General features: G+C 40.0%; 1 protein-coding gene across 4 annotated transcripts in view; it reads right to left on the bottom strand.

Annotated features, from left to right (window-relative positions):
• Positions 1 to 22,403, bottom strand: part of Pik3c2g (phosphatidylinositol-4-phosphate 3-kinase catalytic subunit type 2 gamma) — a 333,974-nt gene that overhangs the window by 101,214 nt on the left and 210,357 nt on the right. For all 4 annotated transcript variants that reach the window (XR_003843304.1, XM_029535677.1, XM_021191148.2 and 1 more), the window contains 5 exons: positions 20,153 to 20,260; positions 15,018 to 15,110; positions 12,743 to 12,872; positions 8,538 to 8,674; positions 7,656 to 7,825 (listed from right to left, as the gene is read on the bottom strand). Coding sequence is in view for 3 of the 4 variants with exons in the window: in XM_029535677.1 (XP_029391537.1) it covers positions 7,656 to 7,825; positions 8,538 to 8,674; positions 12,743 to 12,872; positions 15,018 to 15,110; positions 20,153 to 20,260 (638 nt within the window). In the remaining variant the exon portion in view is untranslated. The remainder of the gene's footprint in view (positions 1 to 7,655; positions 7,826 to 8,537; positions 8,675 to 12,742; positions 12,873 to 15,017; positions 15,111 to 20,152; positions 20,261 to 22,403) is intronic.

The raw sequence follows: 22,403 nt of genomic DNA, 5'->3' as shown, positions 1-22,403 counted from the left end.
CACACACACACACACACACACACACACACACACACACACGACCATGCTTGACTTCGGATGGAAGTCCTACAGATTTGGTCTCAGGTCTTTATGCTTATACAGTGAGCTTTCTTATGTAAATAGCCATCTCCAAAATCCATTCACCTTTTTTACAATTTTAAATGCTTTTTAAATTTGAGTGTGTGTCTGCATGTGTGTATGTACATGTGTGTGTGTCTGTATGTCTGTGTGCATGTGCGTGTGCGTGTGCGTGTGTGTGTGTGTGTGTGTGTTTGTGTTTGTGTTTCCTTACCTCAGGGATCAAATTCAGGCTATCAGTCTTTATAGCAAAAATGTCTTTACCACTGAGTTAAATCTGCAGCCTAGCAATCGTTAAAACAGAATGTTTATCATTGCTTGAAATCTCTCCACTGTCATACACCCTTGGAATTACTCAGTTGTTCTGTAAGTTTAAGCCATTCCCATTACAAGCAACTGGTAAAGAATATGTAGGATCTTAGTCTCATTTTCTACTATTATTAGATTTTACTAAGATGCCATGTTTCAATGATGCCTCAGTGCCTTGGATTGAAGTATAGATACAGCAACACAGCATACCTGGTTGTTATTACAATTTGTTTTTATGAATTTCAAATGAGTTTGTCCTCAAGAAATACCATGGTAATGGTAACATTATCCCTCACAGTGCAATAGCCCCAGTTGTAAATTGGGAGTTAAGGGAATGGGCGAAGCACACTGATGGTAACAATGAAGTCTGACTACATGAGATGCTGTGTCCTTAAACTTGGGCTTCTTCTTGCTGAAATTCCCCTTACATACAGATGTCCATACTCAGAAAATAAAGGGCTCCCATTTTTATTGAACAGCGATACACACGCATGTGCGCACACGTTGGGGATTATGTCATGGCATGTATGTGGAGGTCAGAGGACAACTTGCAGAAATCAGTTCTCTCCATGTGATCCCTGAGTTGAAACTCAGGCTGTCAAGCTTGAAGGCACACACGTCACCCACTGAGTCATCTCTCCAGTGCTTTAGAAGGCTTCCCTTTCAAAGACTGAAAATGTGAATTATTTTAGTCACAGGAATTCCAGAAGCACCTTTCTCAAATGTAAGTTATGTAGTCTAGATAATACTGTTGGGCTTCACTTCAATGACTTAGGGTGGTTTCTGGTCATTCTAAAATCTATAGAATGGAGGAGGCTCTAATGCTTAAGTCACATATCCTAGGAATTATTATTTACACCCATTTAATATTTTTCATTAATAATAAAGTAAAACCAGTGTAGAGTCCTGCCTGCTTTGCTTTAAAAAGGAATAGACCTGTGTCAAAGAGAGTAACCCTCATACTTCCATGCTTGGCTTTAGCTTTTGCAGTTTTCACTGTTCCAACACCTTGTAAGATGTTTAACTTTAGGTTTTAAAGGTATGAGTTTAATATACATCACTATTGTAAATGGTGGTGAACGTTACACAGGGCACTAACTAACCATGGCCGGGGAGAATGAGCTGTGTTGGGATTGGTGAGAGCTGGAAGCTTCAAGGGTTATGTTGCCATCGGCTGGCACCATTCACACAATCCAACAACCAAGACCGTTCCTTGCCTTTACTTGCAGAACAGAAAGTAACAGAACTCACCGTACGTGTTTTTGTCTCAATTCATGAAGCTATCATGGGCCAGATATGAATGAAGCTTTCAAGGCTATCTTTGACTATTTTCATGTAATACAAGCTCACATTCCATGACATAGGCGCCAAGATAGAACACATGCTTTGTGTCTGCATCAAAGTCACAACCATCTGGAGAGAGCAACAGGCTTCAATACCGGTGATGGAGGTGAGACTGTAGAGGAGAATAGAAACGCCAGGCTCCAACGTGGACTTGTGACCATAAAAGTGTGCCCGCTGGGATCTATGAGCAGTGCAGTGTTACTTCCTTTAGTGGGGAGACCAATAAGAATAAATAAATGGAGATTAGAGACTTTAGTCTCAGCATTGAAAGATTTGAATGATATACTTGGTACTTGAACTGAAATTCAGGACTAGGTAACGTGACATACTTTGTCACGATTATTATGATTATTTTTATTACTTCTGTGAAGTTGAAATGTTTGGGTTGCGAAGAGATACCATAGGAACATTAAGATGTGTCATTTTAAAGATGTCATCTAAAAGCTGTGCACTTCCCTAACCACAAACGACATCATTAGCATGGGCACAAATGGCTTCGGTGCCCTCGGGATGCTTAAACGATGCTTATCCTTTTCTTCGATAACACAAATGACCTACATTCCAGGAAGCACATTTTGCTGCCCAACAGAAAGAACACAAGTCTCTTGTCTAATATCCTTGAGTTAATTGGGATGGCAAATCTGCAGTCTCCATTGAGTAGGATAGAACTTTGTGTAATTAGGCAGCTCGGGAAGCCACACATGAACAATATAACCGCAGTGTCAACGTGAGCACGCTATTACAGAATGAGCAAGGATCCCCACGAGATCGCCATGCTCTAAGCAATTATCAGCGGAGGAGCGCTTCAGTAATAATTTCTTAAATGCAAAATGTTTCCCTTCCTGTGCTGACTCTTGTGCAAGCCCTGTGAGTCCTCAGGCTCCTGGAAGTACCCGATCTTTAACTGTTTAATAACTTAGCTACTGAGTCAGGAGATCCTTTGAGGCTCAGTCATGTCCTGTCTTTTGGTTAGAAAAGGGGTACACAAAGCAAGGACCTCCTCAAAACAGGCCCTCTCAGTATGTCTGTGACCTGCGTTTGTGGTGAGCCAGGATTTAATGAGTACCAGGAGACTGAATGGATCTTCACAATTACTGCATGTTTCCTTTGAGTGACAGCCAAGGCAAGTGCACAGCTCTGATCTCCATGGACTTCAGGTACTTCCTGGGAACCAGAATTAGTCTAGCTGGGAGGATAAGTTCATTAATATTCTAATGTGCCAGTGAAACTTTGAAGTAGGAGGGTCTAAAAGGTCAAAAGGAAAGAAGCCCGAGATGAACCCAAGTTACTCCTGAGAATGTTTCTATCACTTGTAGTTATGGTACAAGAAATAAGACTTAGTATTTCCTACTAAGCTCAGCATGGAGTTGTTCACCTAGAATGAGATGCAAGGCATTTTATCCTCTGTCTCCTCCCTCCCCCTCCCTTCCTCCCTTCTCCTCCCTCCCTCCCCCTCCCTTCCTTCCTTCCTCCCTTCTCCTCCCTCCCCTCCCTCCCTTCCTTCCTCCCTTCTCCTCCCTTCCCCTCCCCCACTCTTTCCTTGCACACCTTCCATCCCTCACTTCCCCTCTTCCTTCCTCCTTGCTTCCCTTCACTGGGAATTGGATGCATGCTATACACATAGTCTGCCATGGTGCTACATCCACAGCTCCACCTGAACCTCTTTACTATGCTCACTTTAGAGGCACATTTGTAGACCTTCTGTAAGGACTAGTCTTAGAATCAGGACTAAACAAGGTTGACAGTGAGAGGCACATTGAATCTTAGACAGGCAAAGAAGGTGGCGCAGGTGACAGTGTGGCTTGCAGAAGGCAGCAGGGCAGGGCCGTCAATGCTTACATTGCCCTCTCTTCTATCTCTTCTCTATTTGTCCTCAAACTTTTCTCAGCCAACCCATTTTTTTTTAAAACTGAAAATCTACAGAATTTTCTCCTTAAAGAAAATTGATTTGTGAGTTTATACCCTTTGGCAAATTCCACAGTATAATTATTCCCATTATGGCTTGTTTCTAGCTAGTGATTAGTGATGTCATCAGGGATATTGTTGAGAAGGAGTACCTGGAATGGGCTCTTGTAAGCCCTGATGACATGTGCCCAAAGTGACCCCACAGGTTAGGAATGACTTACTGGAATATGTTAGCACCATTTAACATATTTACATATACCGAATTGCTTAATCTTCAGACAAAAGTCCACATTATAGATGAGAAAACAGGTACAGAAAAGGAACTTACTAAAGATTGTATGTAAAGTATGTTATAGCTCTAGGATTAAACACTTTCTTTTATACACACACATACACACATGCACGCACACACATACACACTCACACACAAGTACCCCCCAAAACACACACACACACATTCATACACAAGCACCCCACAAACACATACATACACACACACACACACACACACACACCTGAAAACACAGTCAATCACACACGCACACACACACATACACTCACACCTTGGAAAACACACACATGCATACACACAATCACACATATATACTTCTCAAAACACAAACACACTCACACACATCTGCACACACACACACACACACACACACACACACACACACACACACAGCTTGTCCTCAGAGATTCTGATCTTAAACAGTGCTCATATAACCTCTAAACTTATTTTATTGCATACAGCTTTTATACAGATTTTTTGCACAGTAAGTTCTGGTAGTGTTCCTTTTTAACAGTGAGTGCTGGCTCATTAAGACCAGCTTCCTGTTAAGTCCCTACCATGGGGATGCATGGTCAATGACACAAGTCTTTTCTGAACTACAAAAACTAGATGTGCTAGGAATCCAGACAGGACAAACGTTGGATACTAATTATTTTAGTGAATAAAACATGGGATAATGTGCCTCTTACCAAAAAAAATCAGCCAAAATTATTTAGAAAGAAAGCTACAAGGAAGACTTAATTTTTTTGCTGCACCTTTAGTACCTTGTGCAGACAGATGAGGGATCCTGGAACCCACTTCCCCAAGCTCACTTCTGCTGCCTTTCCAACACCTGGTACAGTTACTGAACCATAGTAAATAGAGAAACAAAACCAAAACCAAAACCAAAACAACCTCTCCCCAAAGGCTCTCAGTATTCTTAAATAAGTGCTAGCTCACTCTCTAGCCTCAGAGAAGTTTGTTGAAGGGAAAGTTGAATGGATGTTAAGAGTCAGGAAATATGGAACAAAGATGAGGAAAGTCATCTCGAGGGTAGAGCACAGCTGTTGCAAATATGATCTCACAGTGAAAATTGCCTGCACTAGACCCACATAAGACTTCATGCCTGTCCAAAGCCATCATGGACTGGGAGGGGCTTATGGATTCCTACCCCTCTAGTCTAATTTCTGTTGCTATGGTAACAATATGCCCAATAGCTACATGGGGAGAAAGTTTATTTTAGTTTATACTTTCAGGTCATCATGTGTTAGTAAACCACCAAGGAAAGCTGTCTACTGGCTAGCTCTTTCTCTAATTCATGTTTAGATCACACACAGACACATAGACACACAGACACACACACACACACACACACACACACACACACACACACACACACACACACACCCCAGAACCACCTGCTCAGGGTTATATCACCCACAATGCACTGGGCCCTCCTTCACCAATTAGCAATCAAGAAAGTGTCCCACAGACCATCCACTGGGCATTTTGATGGAAGCATTTGATAATCTGAGGTTGCTCTTTCTCAGGTGACCTTAGTTTGCATCAAGTAGATGACAAAAACTAACCTATATACCCTCCACAGTGAACTATTGGTAACTGATGGATTATAGGGAAGGGACAGTCATTTTCTACAGTGCTGTGCCAGATATTGAGGTCACAAGTCTCAAATGGATAGTTCCAATAGTGTGGTCACACTATTGGGTCACAAAACAAAGCAAAAAACCTTTGAATGTGGGAAAGGAACCTAGAGAGAGGCCTGGGCAGGACAGACAGAATGAAGGGTTATAAGAGGGGGTGGACAGTGACACTAAACAGAATCGGTCCTATCCATGTTTGAAAGCATCAAAGAACAAATCTAATCAATAAACATACGTAGGAAAGACAGACAGAATGACTCAGTGTCACATAGCATTGCCAGAGTGGAAGTCCATATACAGTGGCAACAGAACAGTAGATAAGAATTTGTGAGAAATGAGTCAGAGGAGCAGTTGTGGTTACAGAGGAAGAGTTTCTATAGTTCCCCTGCCTTATAAGGGAAAGTTACCAATGAGGGGTGGTCGCACTCTAGCTTGAGCTCATTATTGCCGTCTCTCTTCCATGATGAAGAAGTAACTATATAGACATTATCACCAAAGAATTGACTGAAGATGTGATTGTGGGCACATGATTTCATAATCACTTTTATTTATGACTCTGTTAGAGAATGTGGAGAAACAAAGATTAAGCAATACTTCAAAAGAAAATCCAATTGGCTTTAGGAAGCTGGGAAGTTCCTCCTTATTTCCATTGTAGGGATTAGGCAAGCAGTCTGTGGAATCCTTAAGCAATCTTGGGGCTGTGATGCCCTTTGATTTAATCTGCTGGTGTCAATCCTTTTCTAATCTCCCAATTACACTGATGAAAGGGGAGCACTTGTTTGTGTGCAGGGTGTGAAAGCTTTCCGGTTCTCTGCAGCAGAGCGGTGTTTGTTTTCTCAGAGGGCAGAAAAGGCAACTGCAGGGGCAGCTTCAGCACAAGGTTGAGAATTCTGCATTCCCAGCAGTCTCAGATCAGGGGAACACTGTTTTCTTTGTCTCCCTGGATGGTTCCTCCCATGCTGCATCTGCATGGACTGCTCATTGACACTAAACCCCTGCCTTCTCTGAGAAGCCTCTTTCTTTCTTTTTTTTTTTTTAAACTTATTTTATTAGATATTTTCTTCATTTACATTTCAAATGCTATCCCAAATGTCCCCTATACCCTCCCCCCACCCTGCTCCCCTGCCCACCCACTCCCACTTCTTATCCAGTGACTGCCCCACCCGGGGGTCCATCCAATAATCAGCCACCAAACGCAGAGAAGTCTCTTTCAAGCAGCATGCCTGCATCAGGCATATTTTCGCCCCAGATATTTGCTTTGTATTTCCTATGAGAAGTTCTTATTTTCTTCTGCCGTGTCTTTGTTTATTAGTTTAATATCACTTTTAGTTACTTTTCTCATTACCTGGAGAAGTTTATTTTTAACATGCAGTAGGAATGAATACAGCTTATTGCAGAGACGCACACATGATGGCCAGAGTCTAAGGTTACGTAGTATCCTTCTACTGGCAGGAAGTGGAGACAAGGAGCAGATAGGACACAGTGGAGAGGGATCAAAAACCTTAACCACCCCCATCCCCATGACCCACTTCTTTTAGGCAGGCTCCATCTCCTGAAGGAGATGAGAGCCATCAGCTGAAGATCCAGAGGGAAGGCACTTTGTGCTCCAACCACAGCAATGGAGGAAGCCAGGGTTGCACAGTTTTTACCCTTCTCTGCATAATACCTTGACTGGTGGTCACTCACTAAATATCTGAGGAATGATTCAAGGCTGAGTCTGGTTGGAGAGTTTGCTAACTTATGTTTAAGATACAGGTGGTGATCCCCTTCAGGCAATATACCAGATGGATCAAGACCAAATTTTCCAAAGTTTACGAGAAAACAAAAATATTAATTGAAACAATTAGTCGGAATAGATTTAGTAACCCATGGAGGAAGGCCAGTTTAGTTTCTTAACATCTTGAAGAAGTTCTCTTCTGTTAATAATTTACTGAAAAAATCATTTCTTCCATTTATTAGACTTATAATCATATTTATATTACCCCAGTGTATTTGACACAAGTTATTTGCTAGGCTCCTTTTCCATTACATGCTAGATATGATTTAGGGCATTGCTTAATTACTGTAATAAGTGTTTGTGGACTGACCTTTTGATACCGCCAAATGTTTGCGCATGACCCAAGAATTTTCCAAAGTCAATATGAAACATGTGGCCTGACTTTGTCAGCATGATATTGTCATTATGTCGGTCGCAGACTCCCAAGATGAATGTCACCACACACCAGCCAGCACAAGAGTAAAAGAAGTTCCTCAAGGCCTGTAAGTTTAAAAACAATGACAGAACATGACAATAGTAAAGAGAAAAAAACATCTATAATTATTGACCATCTTTTTCTATTACTTTTATATTATCTGTCTAACCATCTACCTATCTATTAAAGATCTTTATTTCTAGTACCTATCAATCTACGTGTATATGTATACACACACACACACACACAAACACACACACACATGTTCATATGTACTTTCTATCAGTGATCTAATCTATCTATCAACTATCTATTATCACCTTCATCATCTTATCAATTTCTATCATCTATCGATCTTACATTCTACAAGCCATTTAACAATGATAGAGGAAAAGTCAGGGTCTAACAGGAGAAATTTTAACACAGAGGCTTATTTACAAAACTTGAAGACTGTGTGAAAATAGGAAGGGTCTACTGGAAGGAGTCGGTTTCAGAAGGCCTTGTCTCTGGAGTGTGGTTTCTGCGAGAGGGATAGATATCTGAGTGAAGAAATTCTTTGTTCATAGCCAACAACTTCACCCGAAGGAAAAGAACGTGTAGAGATTTTCATCTAGTTAATCCGCCAGTTAAAGCAAGTCATTCTCACATGGCTGATGAATGAGGGAATTAGAACTCAAGGTGGATTTGATTTACTTTCCCATAAATCACAATATTCAACGGACCAGAGCATATTCTTATTTAACTATATTACTTAAAATTAGTTCCAGAAGAACGAACCTTTTCATAATCTTCCTTTAAGTGGTTGTGCTGACTGAACCACTTCTTGATGGTGTTTTCTTTCAGTGGTCCTATCAGCCCAGAGTGCAGATGGATCTTGGCAAGCGTTACAGCGTCAGGCACCATCTCTATGAATCCTGGATGATAACGGAGAATAATTAAGGTAACCAACTTTGCTTCCCAAGATGAGGAACATTTAGACCGTGTACCTCACTGTGGGCAGTTACAATGGTTGTCAGCCCTGCTTGGATTGCTTCTTTCCTCTCGCATCATCCTTGTAGATGCCTTGTGCAGAGGGCTCCCGTTCATCCCTTCTAAGTCTAATCAATCTGAATATATTAGGTTTTCATCAGATCAATCAGAAGCAGCTTAATGTTTTTCTAGAACTATGGTAGAGAGCCACTGTCGGTGGTCTCGTAGAAGCTCATGGTCACTAGAAAACCATGCTGATTGTCACATGGAGGTAAGGGGTCATGAACCTTTACAGGAGGATGTTCACATTTAAATAGCAAATGCACTTTTGCCTTCAGTGAACAAAATATAATTCCCTCAATAAACATGATAAAAATAAATAAATAAATGATAAAAATCTCTATTTCTAGTGCTGAGAAATGGTTCATTCATAAGGGCTTAAAAAACCTGGGAAGTGAAGTTCAAATCTTCACGTAAATGTATGGAGCCTATATAGTGGTATGCCTATAAATGCCAGTCTTCAAGAGGTGGTTAAAAAGCAAGATGGGTAGCCAGACTCCCATATCTGAAAGCTCTGGATTCAGCAAGAGGCTCCTCTTTTTCTTTTCTTCTTCCTCCTCTTCCTTCTCTGAACTTAATAGGTTCAGTTAATGCTACTTATATGTGCCTGGATTTGGAGCCACCCATGGAAGCATAGCAATCCTACCAGTGGCCACATTTTTAAAAAAATTAACCACTGCCAACAGTTCTTTAGTACAGGGTGGGGCTTGGGCATCACATGTCCAGCCTGGGCTTGAGTTTTAACTGGTGTGATATTGTGCAGGTCTTATGAAAGTAACCTCCAGTTGCTCAAGTGCATGTGTGCAGTGGCCATGTCAGATCCAGAGGACCGGAGGATATGAGGGGAGTTAGAGAAGGTAAAAAGGGAATAGACATGATCGTATTTCACTGTTTTTCAAGAACTTTTTACAAAGACCATTCCTCAATATATAGAGTGGAGAGTGAGCTGAAAGCTTTCCCACTTTAATGTTTAGCTTTCACATGCATGTTCATACACATGCACTTGCACCCATACACTAAAACATGGACACACACACATACATACACACATATAAGTTTTATAAATAGATTTCTTTTTAGGTTAATAAAAATACCACCATTAAGCGTTAGATTTCTGAGGGTGGACAGGAGATCTGGGGAGAGCCACATACACTTTCTGTACCAGACACCATTAAAGAGAAGCTTTAATAATGATTTTATTTAAAAGGGAGTGCCTATCGATTGAACTTAAGGAGGACCTTTGCCTCTATGGCCATTAATCCATCAAGGCTTTTCATTGTGCATGTAAGGCTGTTAACATGTAAATATTTTCAAGACCTCTGATTTTTAGTCTATACAGGATGAGAGTTTAAATAGTCCTTCAACCTCTCCCAAGATGAATATCCTCCAAGAACTCTCCAGGCTCTGCTTTATAAATAAAATCACTAAAATAAATCGAAATCTAGACTTTCTGATGTTTGCAATACCCACAATAGTTAAGGGTTGTGCAATCAAATGCACAGAGGATGAAGGGAACCAGAAAAATTCAATGGCCACAAAGAGGGAATAATAAAACTGAATGCTTTTGAACAACAGATATCCAATAAGCCCTGAAATGTAATGGAAATGCAACCTTGTCTTCTGAAAACATTTGTTTTATTCTCTATTTTTGTCGACGGCGTATTCTATCGTCATAACTCCCCCTATAAATCTTGCCATCACTGAAGGCTGTTGGTACACGGAGGGGAAATTGCTTGTCTTCTGCGGTTTGCCACTTTGGAAAAGTCTACAGTTGTTTCTTCTGAATTTCCTGACTAACATTGAAGGATTTCACCTGGGTTGCATCCTGTGCTAACAAACAGACATGGGTAGATGGAACTGAAGCTTTCCACTGGGACCCAGAGTTTATTCAATTTCTAAAGCGCAGGAGACCTATGAGAGATTAGAAGCACAGCCTGGCAAGGCCGGTTTCATTCTAACTTTTCTGCATGTTAGGATATGGAAGAGTTAGGTTCCTTCTGTGAGATCAGGAAAGGACAAGGCTGGCCTCGAGCTCGGAAATCTGCCTGCCAAAAGCTGTTCTTAAGAAATTAGAAAATGTTTGGGGGTCACTGGGCTTGGAGCATGGGACCTCTACTATTGGAACAAAAGCAGCTTGTCGATGATCTACAGTGGTTCTGTCTAAGCCATCTGGGGGTGGAGGCAATTCTGTCTGCATTTAGCAGATGACCTCTCAAGACACACTGGCTGGTACACTGAGGGTGCCGCTGAGCCTCAGGAGGAGAGTGCTTCATGGTGATGGCTCTATTGCAACAATAGGTTTCAATAGTAGATCTCTTTGAATTAAAAAATAATGACTGTGTTATTTTGGATATTTTTTTCAAAGTAAAGGAAGCCATAAACAGATAAAGAAAATGTGGTATATGCACAAGGGACTTTTACTCACAAAGAAGAATGGAGTTAAGCTACTTGCTGGGAAATGGAGGCAACGAGAGGTCACTACTGTATTATGTGAGATAAGCAAGGATCAGAGAGATAAATGGTATATAGTTTTCATTTGTGGATCTAAAGCTTTTTACAAGTGCATAAACCACATATATGTATGCATACATGTGCATATATATATGTATACACACACACACACACATATATATATACATATATATATATACATATATATATATATATACATACATATAAAAATATACATATGACATGCAAGGAGAGCATCAGGATGGAAGGAGACTGACATGAGAGGAAAGGGAGAGGATAAAGGAGAGGGTATGAGGTGACCAAAACACATGATATGCTTTAAGAAAATTCTCTTTATTGATCCCTTTGACAGGAAGATGAATGTTCACCATTAAAATATTTTAAAAGGGGAAAGTAGTGTAATATGTAGGAAATCCCAAGGCAAGCATTAATGTGAAATTTAACAAACCTGCAGAATAAAAACATTAATACTTTGTGAGAATAAAACTGATCAATGGACCTAAACCATGTAGTCTTTCATTCCACATTTATATCTATCTGGTCTTTACAAAGGAAAAGAAATATTGAATTGTGTTCAAAGTGTGCATGTTGGCTCAGTTTGACTGATTTTCTAGCTATTCAAAATCCTTTCAGAATTTAAATGCCAGTTCTGGGCCAGTGAGCTGGCTCAGGAAGTAAACCCTCTTGCCACTCAAGCCTGAGGGGCAAGATTGATTTCAGGACTAACAATGGTGGAAGGTGAGAACTGATCCCCAATGATGTCATCTGCTCTCCATTCATACTTGCTTCCAGTCACCCATATTGCTTATGTATGTGTGTGTGCATGCATGTGTGCACATGTGCCTGCATACACTCACACACAAATAATAATAATAAGAAATAATTAATGAACAAATGTTGTTATACCAAGTATTTACAAGGTTGAGTGTTTTTTTAAGCACTTGCATATGGTGTGTTAATGGTGAGAGTAGTTTTGCATGGTCAGGTTATTCTTCTGTGGATAGTGTTAGACTTTTGTTACAGTTGGCTTTATACTTGTGAACAGTGAGTGACCTGCATTCAGGAGAAAATTGTCCTTTGAAGTTTGTATATGCATCTCTCCTTGGTCTATAAATATCTGTTAGAGCACTCGTCTGCGATGCCTGCTACCATGGTCTCGCCACTTGGGGTATCAATATCTATATTCTCTTAGGAAACGAAGAAAAGAATGAGTAGTCATTGGTGCAGGTAACTCATTGAGAGAAGCAAAGGAATGGCCCAGTTCCCATCTGAACTTCGAAGTCACCATTAACACCCTAAAGCATGCTGTGCTTTATATCAATCATCCTGGTTTGCAATTTTGAAAACTGAGAAGAAATACACGTTTGTCTTTGGATATTTGACCCTGGATCCTAAAATAAAAGCTGTCGGTTTGTAATGTCTTACCAGTGAACAAGCTAGGTAAAATATGTAAATCACCTTATTTTCAAATCTGTACTGACCTTGGGCTCTTCCTGTGGATAGACATCCATAAATGATCATTTGCATATCGAGGCCCTCCTGCAGCCAAACGTTGTCCATCACTTGAATAAGCTGCAGAACAAGCATATCCTGCCGAAGATCGTCCCCAGCCTGTAAAAGCAAGACTGCAGGCTCAAGACTCTTCCCGGGTGTCATTCAAAGCAGTCAAATGTGCTCTACCCCACCCCCTTCCTATATACATTTCCAGCTCAGCTTAGGGTAGGGTTTCTTGTTTGTGAGCACTCAAAGCACCCTGCGTTTCTGACAGCAGATGAAGGGAGGAGATCTGGCCTTGGAAGTGTCACAGGGGCTGCTGACATCGTCAGATAGGAGGCGCTGCTTGGAACTGCTCTGGGTAGACCTCTGTTCATTCCTTCGTTAAGTTTTCTTAGACTCACAGTCTAGTGCAGAGGCCTGATGAATGTTTACCCAGGGTTCCAACTCAACCAAGGGAGGGGTGAAAGTGAGGATGACTGGTGCTGTCATAGCACTGAGATGCAGTTAGAATCCCTGTGACTTCTTCACTAAGGCATAAATTAGCATTCGTATACTGTGGTGCCTGTGACTCACTGACCTTCACTCTGGAGGCCGCAGGGTGGTTTTTCAGAGAACCCTGTATCTGACAACAAGAAACAATACAGGTGTGTTTTTCATCAGAGACGGATGTGATGATAGATCCAACAGGGGAAACCTCTCCGTTAGGAAAGAATTTCGATTTTTTAAGTGTCCTTGAATTTATACAGACAAATCTACTCCTGAGTAGGTGTCTTTCCTTTTTTTCTTCATGGAAAAGGAGCATTTTGGTATCACCAAGGCTCAAGGTTCTGAGGGTCTAATGCAAAGTGTGAGCACCATCATCCTCATTCCATCAAGAGTTAAATCACTTACACACACACACACACACACACACACACACACACACACACACAATGTCTGTATGTCTGTATGTAATAAAGAGGTCATCACTCCAGGACCTCGAGGAATGGTTGGCTGTATGAACTGGATGACTGGTAAAAGCTGTGTCTTCTCGTGACGTTCCCCACCCCAGTGTCTCTGTCTGCCCCATCTACAACCCTGTTACCGCCTTTCACCCTTTCCCATGGGTTCATATGAAGACTGAAATGTTCCTTATTTGTTTTTTATTTATAGAGGAAAGAAAAATCCAATTTATGGAAATAGACAAGTGGCCATTCATGACTGTAATTTTAGTTCTCTGGAGGTAGAGGCTTGAGGACCAGGAGTTCAAAGGCAGACTACATAAAAACTTTTCTTCAAAAGAAAAACAGACAAACAAACAAAAAAACCAAAAGAGGGAAATAAACAAACAACAACAAAACCGAGAATAAACATGGCTGGTGGATGCAGCAGCAAGTACAGGCCAAGTGTGATAAGCTCAGTAACTATGACCAAAGTGGTGGAAAAGAGAGCTGACTACTGCAAGATTGCCTGTGTGTGTGTATGTGTGTGCATGTGTGTGTATGTGTGTGTGTATGTGTGTGCATGTGTATGAATGTATGTATGTGTGTGTGTTTATATGTATGTGTGTGCATGTGTGTGCATATATATAAATGTGTGTATGTGTTTGCATGTGTCTGTATGTGTGTATGAATGTGTGTATACATGCATGTGTAGATGTGTGTGCATGTGTCTGTATGAGTGTGAGTACGCATGCATGTGTGTGCATGTGTGTGTATGTGTGAGTGTTGTATGAATGTGTGTATGCATGCACATATGTATGTGTATGTTTATGTGTATGTGTGTATATGTGTGTATGTAATAATTAAAAATCTTTAAATATTTAAAAATACACAAGTTTGTGTAGGTATAATTGCTACCTCAAAGTAGTTGGTACTGTTCAGGTTCCAGGCAATGTGCACCTTTATTATTATTATTATTATTATTATTATTATTATTTTAAAACCTAGGCTAAGACCAAATGCCACTGCTGGAAGCTTATCGCACATTCCACTCTCTCCACCATTCAAAAGTGAAAAGTGATCCTCTGCCTTCATTTATCCAAACTTAGCTTAAGATTTGAACTGAAGGATGCCTGGCATTTGGCCAGTAACGTTTGATTTATTGCCAATCAGCTTGGCACACACCATAATTCTGTAAAGACAGAGAGACTCTGAAATAATTGGGAAACCTCTGTGTTTTTGCCAGGGGGAAATAACTGCAATCATTTCTTTTTTGTGAGCAATAAATCAATAGTTCTGCTTCTGGAATCAATTTTGGGATTCAGGAGGGTTACTGTACCTTAAAAATAACACTGATGTTGTTGCCCATTGGATTAGCATTGATGAAAGTAATCTTCAATGGTGAAGCGTTAGATGTGAAATACGAGCAAGCCTGTTGAAGGAGAAGAGAAAGGAATGAACAAAGTAAGGTGAAGACAGTGGCTTCCTGACAAGGTCATCGCCCCTGGCAGAATTTGCTATACCCGTAAGCAAGCAAACAAAAAGGTATACTTTTTATACTTTGACAAGGACTTGAATCTGTCAAAAGTGAACAAATGCTACTCTCCCAATCTCACGCACGTGTCACAATGTGTCTTTTGTCACATCTTACTTTGTGCAGTTTCAGGTACCCACAATCAGCCATAATCTAAACTCACAAACGGAAAATTCCGGAACTAATTCTCAAGCTTTCCCTATGACATGTCATAGTCATGTGCCATCTCGTTCGTTACCTGAGCAGCATGTCCACAGCCATTGTGTAGTATGTTCACATGGAACAGACCATACATGGAGTAAACAGGGTTTTAAAACTTGAATCCATGCATTCCTCATTCTCCTCACATAAGGGTGGGGCGTGGTGGGTAAACACTGTCCTTTAAATGTGAGAAGCCAGCTGTATGGTAGGTTGAAAACCTTTCAACCCAATCTTTCCGCCACATTAAAAACTATTAAGTGGAAAATCCCAGAATGAATTCTCTAGCTTTAAGTTGTAGAGCCTTTTGAGAAGCCTGAAGACTTGTGTAGGCATCCTTTGTGTAGTGTAAGTGTGGTGTTTTGAGTAAGAACTCTCCTCCATAAACTCATGTGTTTGCACACTTGATCCACAGTTGCCAGGGATGTTTGGGGAGGTTGTGAAACCATCACGAGTGGAGCCTTGCTGGAGGAACAACTATGGGCCTCACTCCCAGCTTTCTCTTTCTACCTCCTGTGTGTGGAGAGAGATGCTGTCAGGCAGCGCATGCTTCAGCTGCCTCTTAGCATGCTTTCCCTGCCATGATGAGTGCTATCCCCTTGGAACTGTGAGCAGAATGACCCTTTGTCCCTTAAGCACCTTGTAGTGTTTTAGCCAGGAACTGAAAAGTGTCTAATATGTCAAGCAATAAAGAGAGAGATATTTATGCTTAAAGCAAACTAAGAGGTTGCTTAAAATTAACTATAATGTGTCTATACATTATTATTATAGTTGGTTAATAGATAAGAGTTTAACTTGCTATTTAAAAATTATTTTCTTTCATGGCCTTTTGTTATTGTTACTTGTTTTGGATTATTGTCCTGGAATGTATTTTAAAGAAAGTTGGATCCACAGTTAAGAGAGACCAGAATTCTAATCTGTATTTTATTATCAATACGTTTTAAAAACCATTCCTTCATGTGTCTCTGTTACAGTAAAAAGCAGAGAACCAGAAACCTTATCTCGTGCCTTTTGGTAGAAGACATCATGAGCTGAGACTCTGAGATGGGGACTGGAGAACTGATACATCCCTTTGTTAGCGAACGTTTTCTCTGTAATGAGAGCTCACAGTTTCCTTCTTCTGTTTCTTTTATCTCATTCCCCATTTACGTTTTAAGTTTTCCAAGGCTGGTTAATTCCACTCAACTTTCTCTTGTGCTCAATTTCCCAATTTGTTCGAGAGTTGAAAGGCTTCCAAGGCTTAGAGTAGTAAAGAGTTAAATCAATACTACAGTAAGAAAGGGATTGGTATGTTCAATCCACTGAGTCAGTAAAATATGACATCAATATATATTGAAGGATCAGTTTGAAGATGCAGATCTGACATCTGATGATGGGATAATCCGAGAAGATAGGGATCTATTTCCTAACTTATTTGTCAACGTAAATCTTATCTAATCTCTCACCAAACACAAACCTTAGCTTGCTGAATAAATTTGAGTTTTACAGTTTTAAAGGTGGGGCTGCATGAGACACACGAGTTTCTCCTGTGACAACCATATGAACTTTTAGTGAATGAGATGATCTTCTCATGCTATAGAATTAATTAGTAAATAATGTGATATCATTATGCTATAAGATTAATTAGGGAATCTTATGATCTTATCCTGCTGTAGAATTAAGAATGCCCACATTAGACAGAAATGAGTCTAGATAAGTGGTTTTGAAATTTTGAATTCCAATCCGTGGGGCTTGTTTTGAAGGATGCCCAGTGAAAAGAAGAAAAGTCCAAAAGTGTCTGAGAAATGGGTTAGATAGTCTTTCTATTCTCCTTGAATCTTTTCTGCCATCATAGTTGCATCCCCTGTTTTCACATACAGAGTATTTATTAAAAGTCTTGTCAAAACATCCTATTATTAACAACTACTATGTGCAAACCATTATCCCGATGTTACCAGAAAGGAGCACTGCACCTAGTTAACATGTCAATGAAAATTGGCGTGAACGTATATACCTATGCATTAAATGGAAAATTCACAAAGAAATTCATCACAGTTGAAGAGTAAAGTCATTTTGAGGTTAACTAGATCTTGAAGATTATGAGAGACAAGCATATTCAAAAACAGGCAAAGGAAGGGTTTCCTGTCTGGGGAAAGTCAAAAACAACTTAAAAACTGAAGTCTAAAAGGTGGATTACAAAGGTCAGATCCAGGGGGCAGGAAAGACCGAATCAAAGTCTTGTAGATGACTTTATGTTTGGTAAAATGGAAAAGCTACAAAGGACGAGGGAAGATAGAAGGCAAAAGAAAAAAATGGATGACCTCTGACCTTGACCAGCAGAGATGATTGACTCAGATATAAAAATAGAAGGAAAAAAAAAAAGATACCTGTAAGTAAATAAAATGTCCGATGTTTGCTTTTCCATCCAAAGAGATAGAAGCACTAAGTGATTCTCAGCTTCCTCTGCTGGCCACACCTCAGCAACTCAAAGAGAAATAAGGAATTGCGAAATTAACAATTCCCTGAGTGGGTGTGGTTGACTTTTTTTTAAATTTTATTTATTTATCTATTTATTTTGTAAATAAAGCACAACTCAAGCCTAAGACCCTTCCTTTCTGTCTCTGAGAGCAATGCTTTGTTAAATAAATTGTGTGAGGCCTGAGTTTTTTCTCTCTGACAGAACACAGACTGAAGACTTTCCTTGGTGGCCTACGCACACCAAATAGCTTCCTTGGGTCACCTGTAAGGGTTTTCATCAGACTAGGTTCTCTGACAGCAGTGAGAACGGCATGAAAACAGAAGACCTCCTATTTATTACATTCATAAAGTCCCTTACCAGTGTGCATCTTTTGGTGTATAATGAGGTGTGAATTTTGACTGCATATGTTTACATGATGAGACATTTAGATAGTGGTTTTGTTTATGTGACATCTGTATCACAGAAGAGAGAATGCCTGGTTGCATTGCACTCAAAAGGATTTTCTGTACTATGGCTTCCTTGCAGGCAACGATAAAGAGTTCTAAATGACAGATTTGTCTGAATTGTCTACATGTATGTATTTTTCTCCCATCATGGAGATTCTGGTGATCAATAAGACTTGTCCTCTAACTGAAGGCCCTGTCATACTCCTGGCTTACACATGGCTTCCACAGCAAAGGCTCTAGATGCTCTGCCAGTATCTCTATTTGAATGGAGAGCTTTCACACATTCATTTCAGTGGTAAAGTTTCTCACCCCACTGCTCTGTGAGATTAGAGAACAGACTAAGATTTACCACATGACAGTGCCATATTATATCAGTGGCATCCATTGTTATACGACAGGTACACAGCTCTGTTCCAGACAGAGTGCATCACAGCAAATAGGGCCAGGAGGTGGCTCTACTTGGGGCAGACCCTGAGCTTCAGGATAGCACTTCTAGTGTAGAGAAGGAGTATATTCTTAGCAGTAGGGTAAATGACAGCACTTCCCATATTGTTGACTATGCAAGAACTATTCCTCAATACAAACAGCATTGACAGCAACCTTCTACCTCAGGCATGCAAGCATGTCTACACCAAAACAGACCTATCAAACACACACGCACACACACACACACACACACACACACACACACGCACACACATGCACACACACACACTCCAAAGGAAGAAGTAAAACGCAAGCCCTGTAGTCATTTCTATTTTTCTTTCTACTGTAAACACCTCTAACATGCATAGCGTCTAGCTATACATTGATCAATAAATGCACCCAACACTTGAAAACACACACAATTTTTAAAGCATTAGTAATGTTTCACATTTTAGCCCCTATGGATACATGTCAATTTACAGGACTTACTTAGTGTCTTGTTATTTCCCATCTCCACCCCCAAATATGTTTGTGAAACATGTCAGAAAAGTTTGTAAGGGGCCTTGAGAGTAGCAAAGTCAGAGAGATTATGGTGTCCAAGCCTTTAGCAATCCATTTCTATTTATAGTGTTACTAAACTGATTTTCTCTAACCGTTGTGTTTGTTGTCTTATGACTTGACTTCAGTATCATTTACTGCTAATGCATGATAGCTTAACCTCTTCACTTTTAAATCTCACTCATCAATCATTTTCCCTATTAGTGTCTTTCTACTCTAGCATTTCTGAGAAGGTGAATAATAAAGTTTTGTTGGAACTAAGGAGAAAGAGAGATTCTAAGTTAGAGAGATGATCGATTGAGGAAGTACCACGTGACAGAGGATCAGGAAGTCCTGAGTCTGGAAATACTAGGAAAGGCTTTACGGGCATGGTTAAAATTCACAAAATATATAACATAACATACTGATATATGGACACTGATGCATATTAAATTGAATTAAAATGGAGATGGATAGCTAAATATATTAATGTAATAGACATGTCATACACAGATTATTAATAGGCATGAAATTGTAACCAGCTCTGCCAGCTGGTCCTTCCCTTATTAACTCTCAGAGCTATGGAAAAGTTTCATGCATGGAGTTAACCAATTCAAGCACCCACAGTAGGAAAACAGATTCCCTTCAGTGTGAGAAATACATTTGTTCCCTTTTATATTTCAATAAGCTGTGTTTATTTCCAAACCAACAAATTATACGATGGGATTAGTGTTTACTCTTCTGTGTGAATGGGGTTAAATTATTTTTCTTAAAGTAGTTGCAATATTCCTTTTTGAGTTATTGTGTAAAATATTTGATGAACTAAAGAAGGAAAAAAGAAATGGCCTATTCAACAATTAAGTAAATTGGCTTACATCCCGATCAATTCCTTTTATGCACAGTGCTGGGTTCAGAGGAAGATGGCAAGTCTTTATATCTTTAAAGAATTCTTCTAGACTGCCAATCTCTTTCTTTAGCACATCCTGTAAGGGAAAAAAATCAGAAAAACAATGTTTAAGAAATTGTAAAGAACTCCTTTTGAGTTACCACTTCCTTGTATTGATTAAATAAACTCTTAGGTCAGGGTGGTGTTGTGGCTGACATCGATCAGGCAGGTGACACATGATGTATGATGGAGGAGCAGGTGATAGACAATGAGTAGAGGTGAAAACACTAGCAAAAGAGGTCATGTCCTGTCTCAGTGACCTCAGATTCAACCAGAAGCAAACATCAAATAAAGCCTTGTGCTCCTGTCAAAAACCAGGGCGGGTAAGACTTGACTGTGGTCCACTGATTTCAAATACTGTATTAAGCAATTATTAACTTAATCTTTTCCAAATAATTTCCCCAAATCTTCATTTATAGCTATCAAGATTTATAAGTAATAGGCAGTGCATTTTACAAAAGATATTTACACACCTTAGTGAAGCAGTAAGAAAAACTGTCAATGACACGGTGCTGATGGGAACAATACTTTATGTAAACAAACAGTTCATTCAATACCACTGAGTACACTTCTAAGTCCTTCTAACCCTACGTTCGACAAAAAATGAAATTTAATCTGGTTAATAGTGTTTAATTCCAATTGTTTCTTAGCTTTTACCCTTGGTTCATATTAAATGACAAAATCTGCTTCTTCCAGGATCTGGAAGAAGAAGGGAAATTCCACTCTGATTTTTTTCCATTTCTCCTTTTGCATATTTTATTTGTGGATTTGCATGATGAATATCATGGAGAGGAATCTATACTTCAAAAAGACGGACCCTAAGTCAACAGACCCCACAGAATCAAATTTCCCCAGGAATTGCACATTTTCAGACACAAGAAGAGCTTGTCAGTGATTCTGACCACTCATCTCATAGTTAATTAGCTCAGACATATTCGTTGTCTTTTGTTGGATATTTTATGTGAAGGTGCAACATTGCTACAAGACAATGGAAAAAGTGAGCAGTCACCTTTGCCCTGGTTTAGCCGAATTGTAAGCAAAACAAATTTCCTTTATCAGTTTCCATTTTCTGATTTCTCTTGCATTTCATTGAAGCTAAGGAGAAGCTCTGATGGATCATGGCGTCTGGTAATACCTCCATTAAGCAAACTCCCTTTACCATTTTCTTCAGTTAGATTTAATTCAATGCTTTTTATTTAAACAGAAAATAAAATAATGTTTTTTTAAAATAGTTGTCAGGATGTGAGATGGCCCAGGAGGTTAAAGTGCTTTTCAAGCAAGCCCAACAACCGAAGTAAGATCTCCAGAGTCCACAGTAGAAGAAAAGCAACTCCTGAAAGTTTTAACGCTCTCTTTCATGCCCACACAATAAGTATGTGCATCCCCTGAGACGTCATACATACACACAACCCTAAGAAAACCAAATTATCAAGAGCATTCCTCAGGGATCACGATGGAAGAGAGAACAGAAAATTTATGAGTCAGGGGTAGCTGTTGATTGATGTAAAAATGTGTCTTGTAAACATGAAGGGCTATTACATATACATACTAACAGCAGTTGTGACTGGATGCATAAGACCTCATAGGATCAAGCCAGTCAAGACCTGAACATGGATGGCAGAGAGGCTCACAAAGTCCTAGCTGAAGAGCTGTTGGTAACTGATGGCTATAGGGAGGGACAGAGTCAGAGACAGAGATGACAGACTGCCTGTGCACCAGTGGATGCCCTCACACCCATTCACATATGGAAGTTCTGAGTGGACGCAGTGGTTGGGAAAACAAACGGACGAAGCTGGGAGGGAAAACAGCAGGGAGGATACAGGAGGATGTGAGGGAGCAGAAAGGGATGGAGTTGATCAAAGCATGTTACATGTATGGAATTCTCAAACAGTAAAAAATACCATATATAATACAACAGTAAAGTTTATGGAAACAGATATCCAGTGCCCGTCTGCCTCTCATGTGCCCTCCTCTTAGTTCCATTGAAAAGGTAATTGATTTGTTTTGTTTTGTTCCAATACTGCCACTTGAGGTGAAAGAGTTAGTAATAATCTCTGGAACTTGATGTCCATTATCAAAATGGTGCTGAATTTATTGAGCTATGGTGTACATCTGAACCCTGGGGGACTCTTAACCAAGAGATTTGCGAAACAAATAAAAAAGTAAATCAAAATTTCTGG

The sequence above is a fragment of the Mus pahari genome, chromosome 2 (assembly GCF_900095145.1).
Source record: "Mus pahari chromosome 2, PAHARI_EIJ_v1.1, whole genome shotgun sequence".
Taxonomy (NCBI): Eukaryota; Metazoa; Chordata; class Mammalia; order Rodentia; family Muridae; genus Mus; species Mus pahari.
This window is presented reverse-complemented; position numbering and strand designations above follow the sequence as displayed.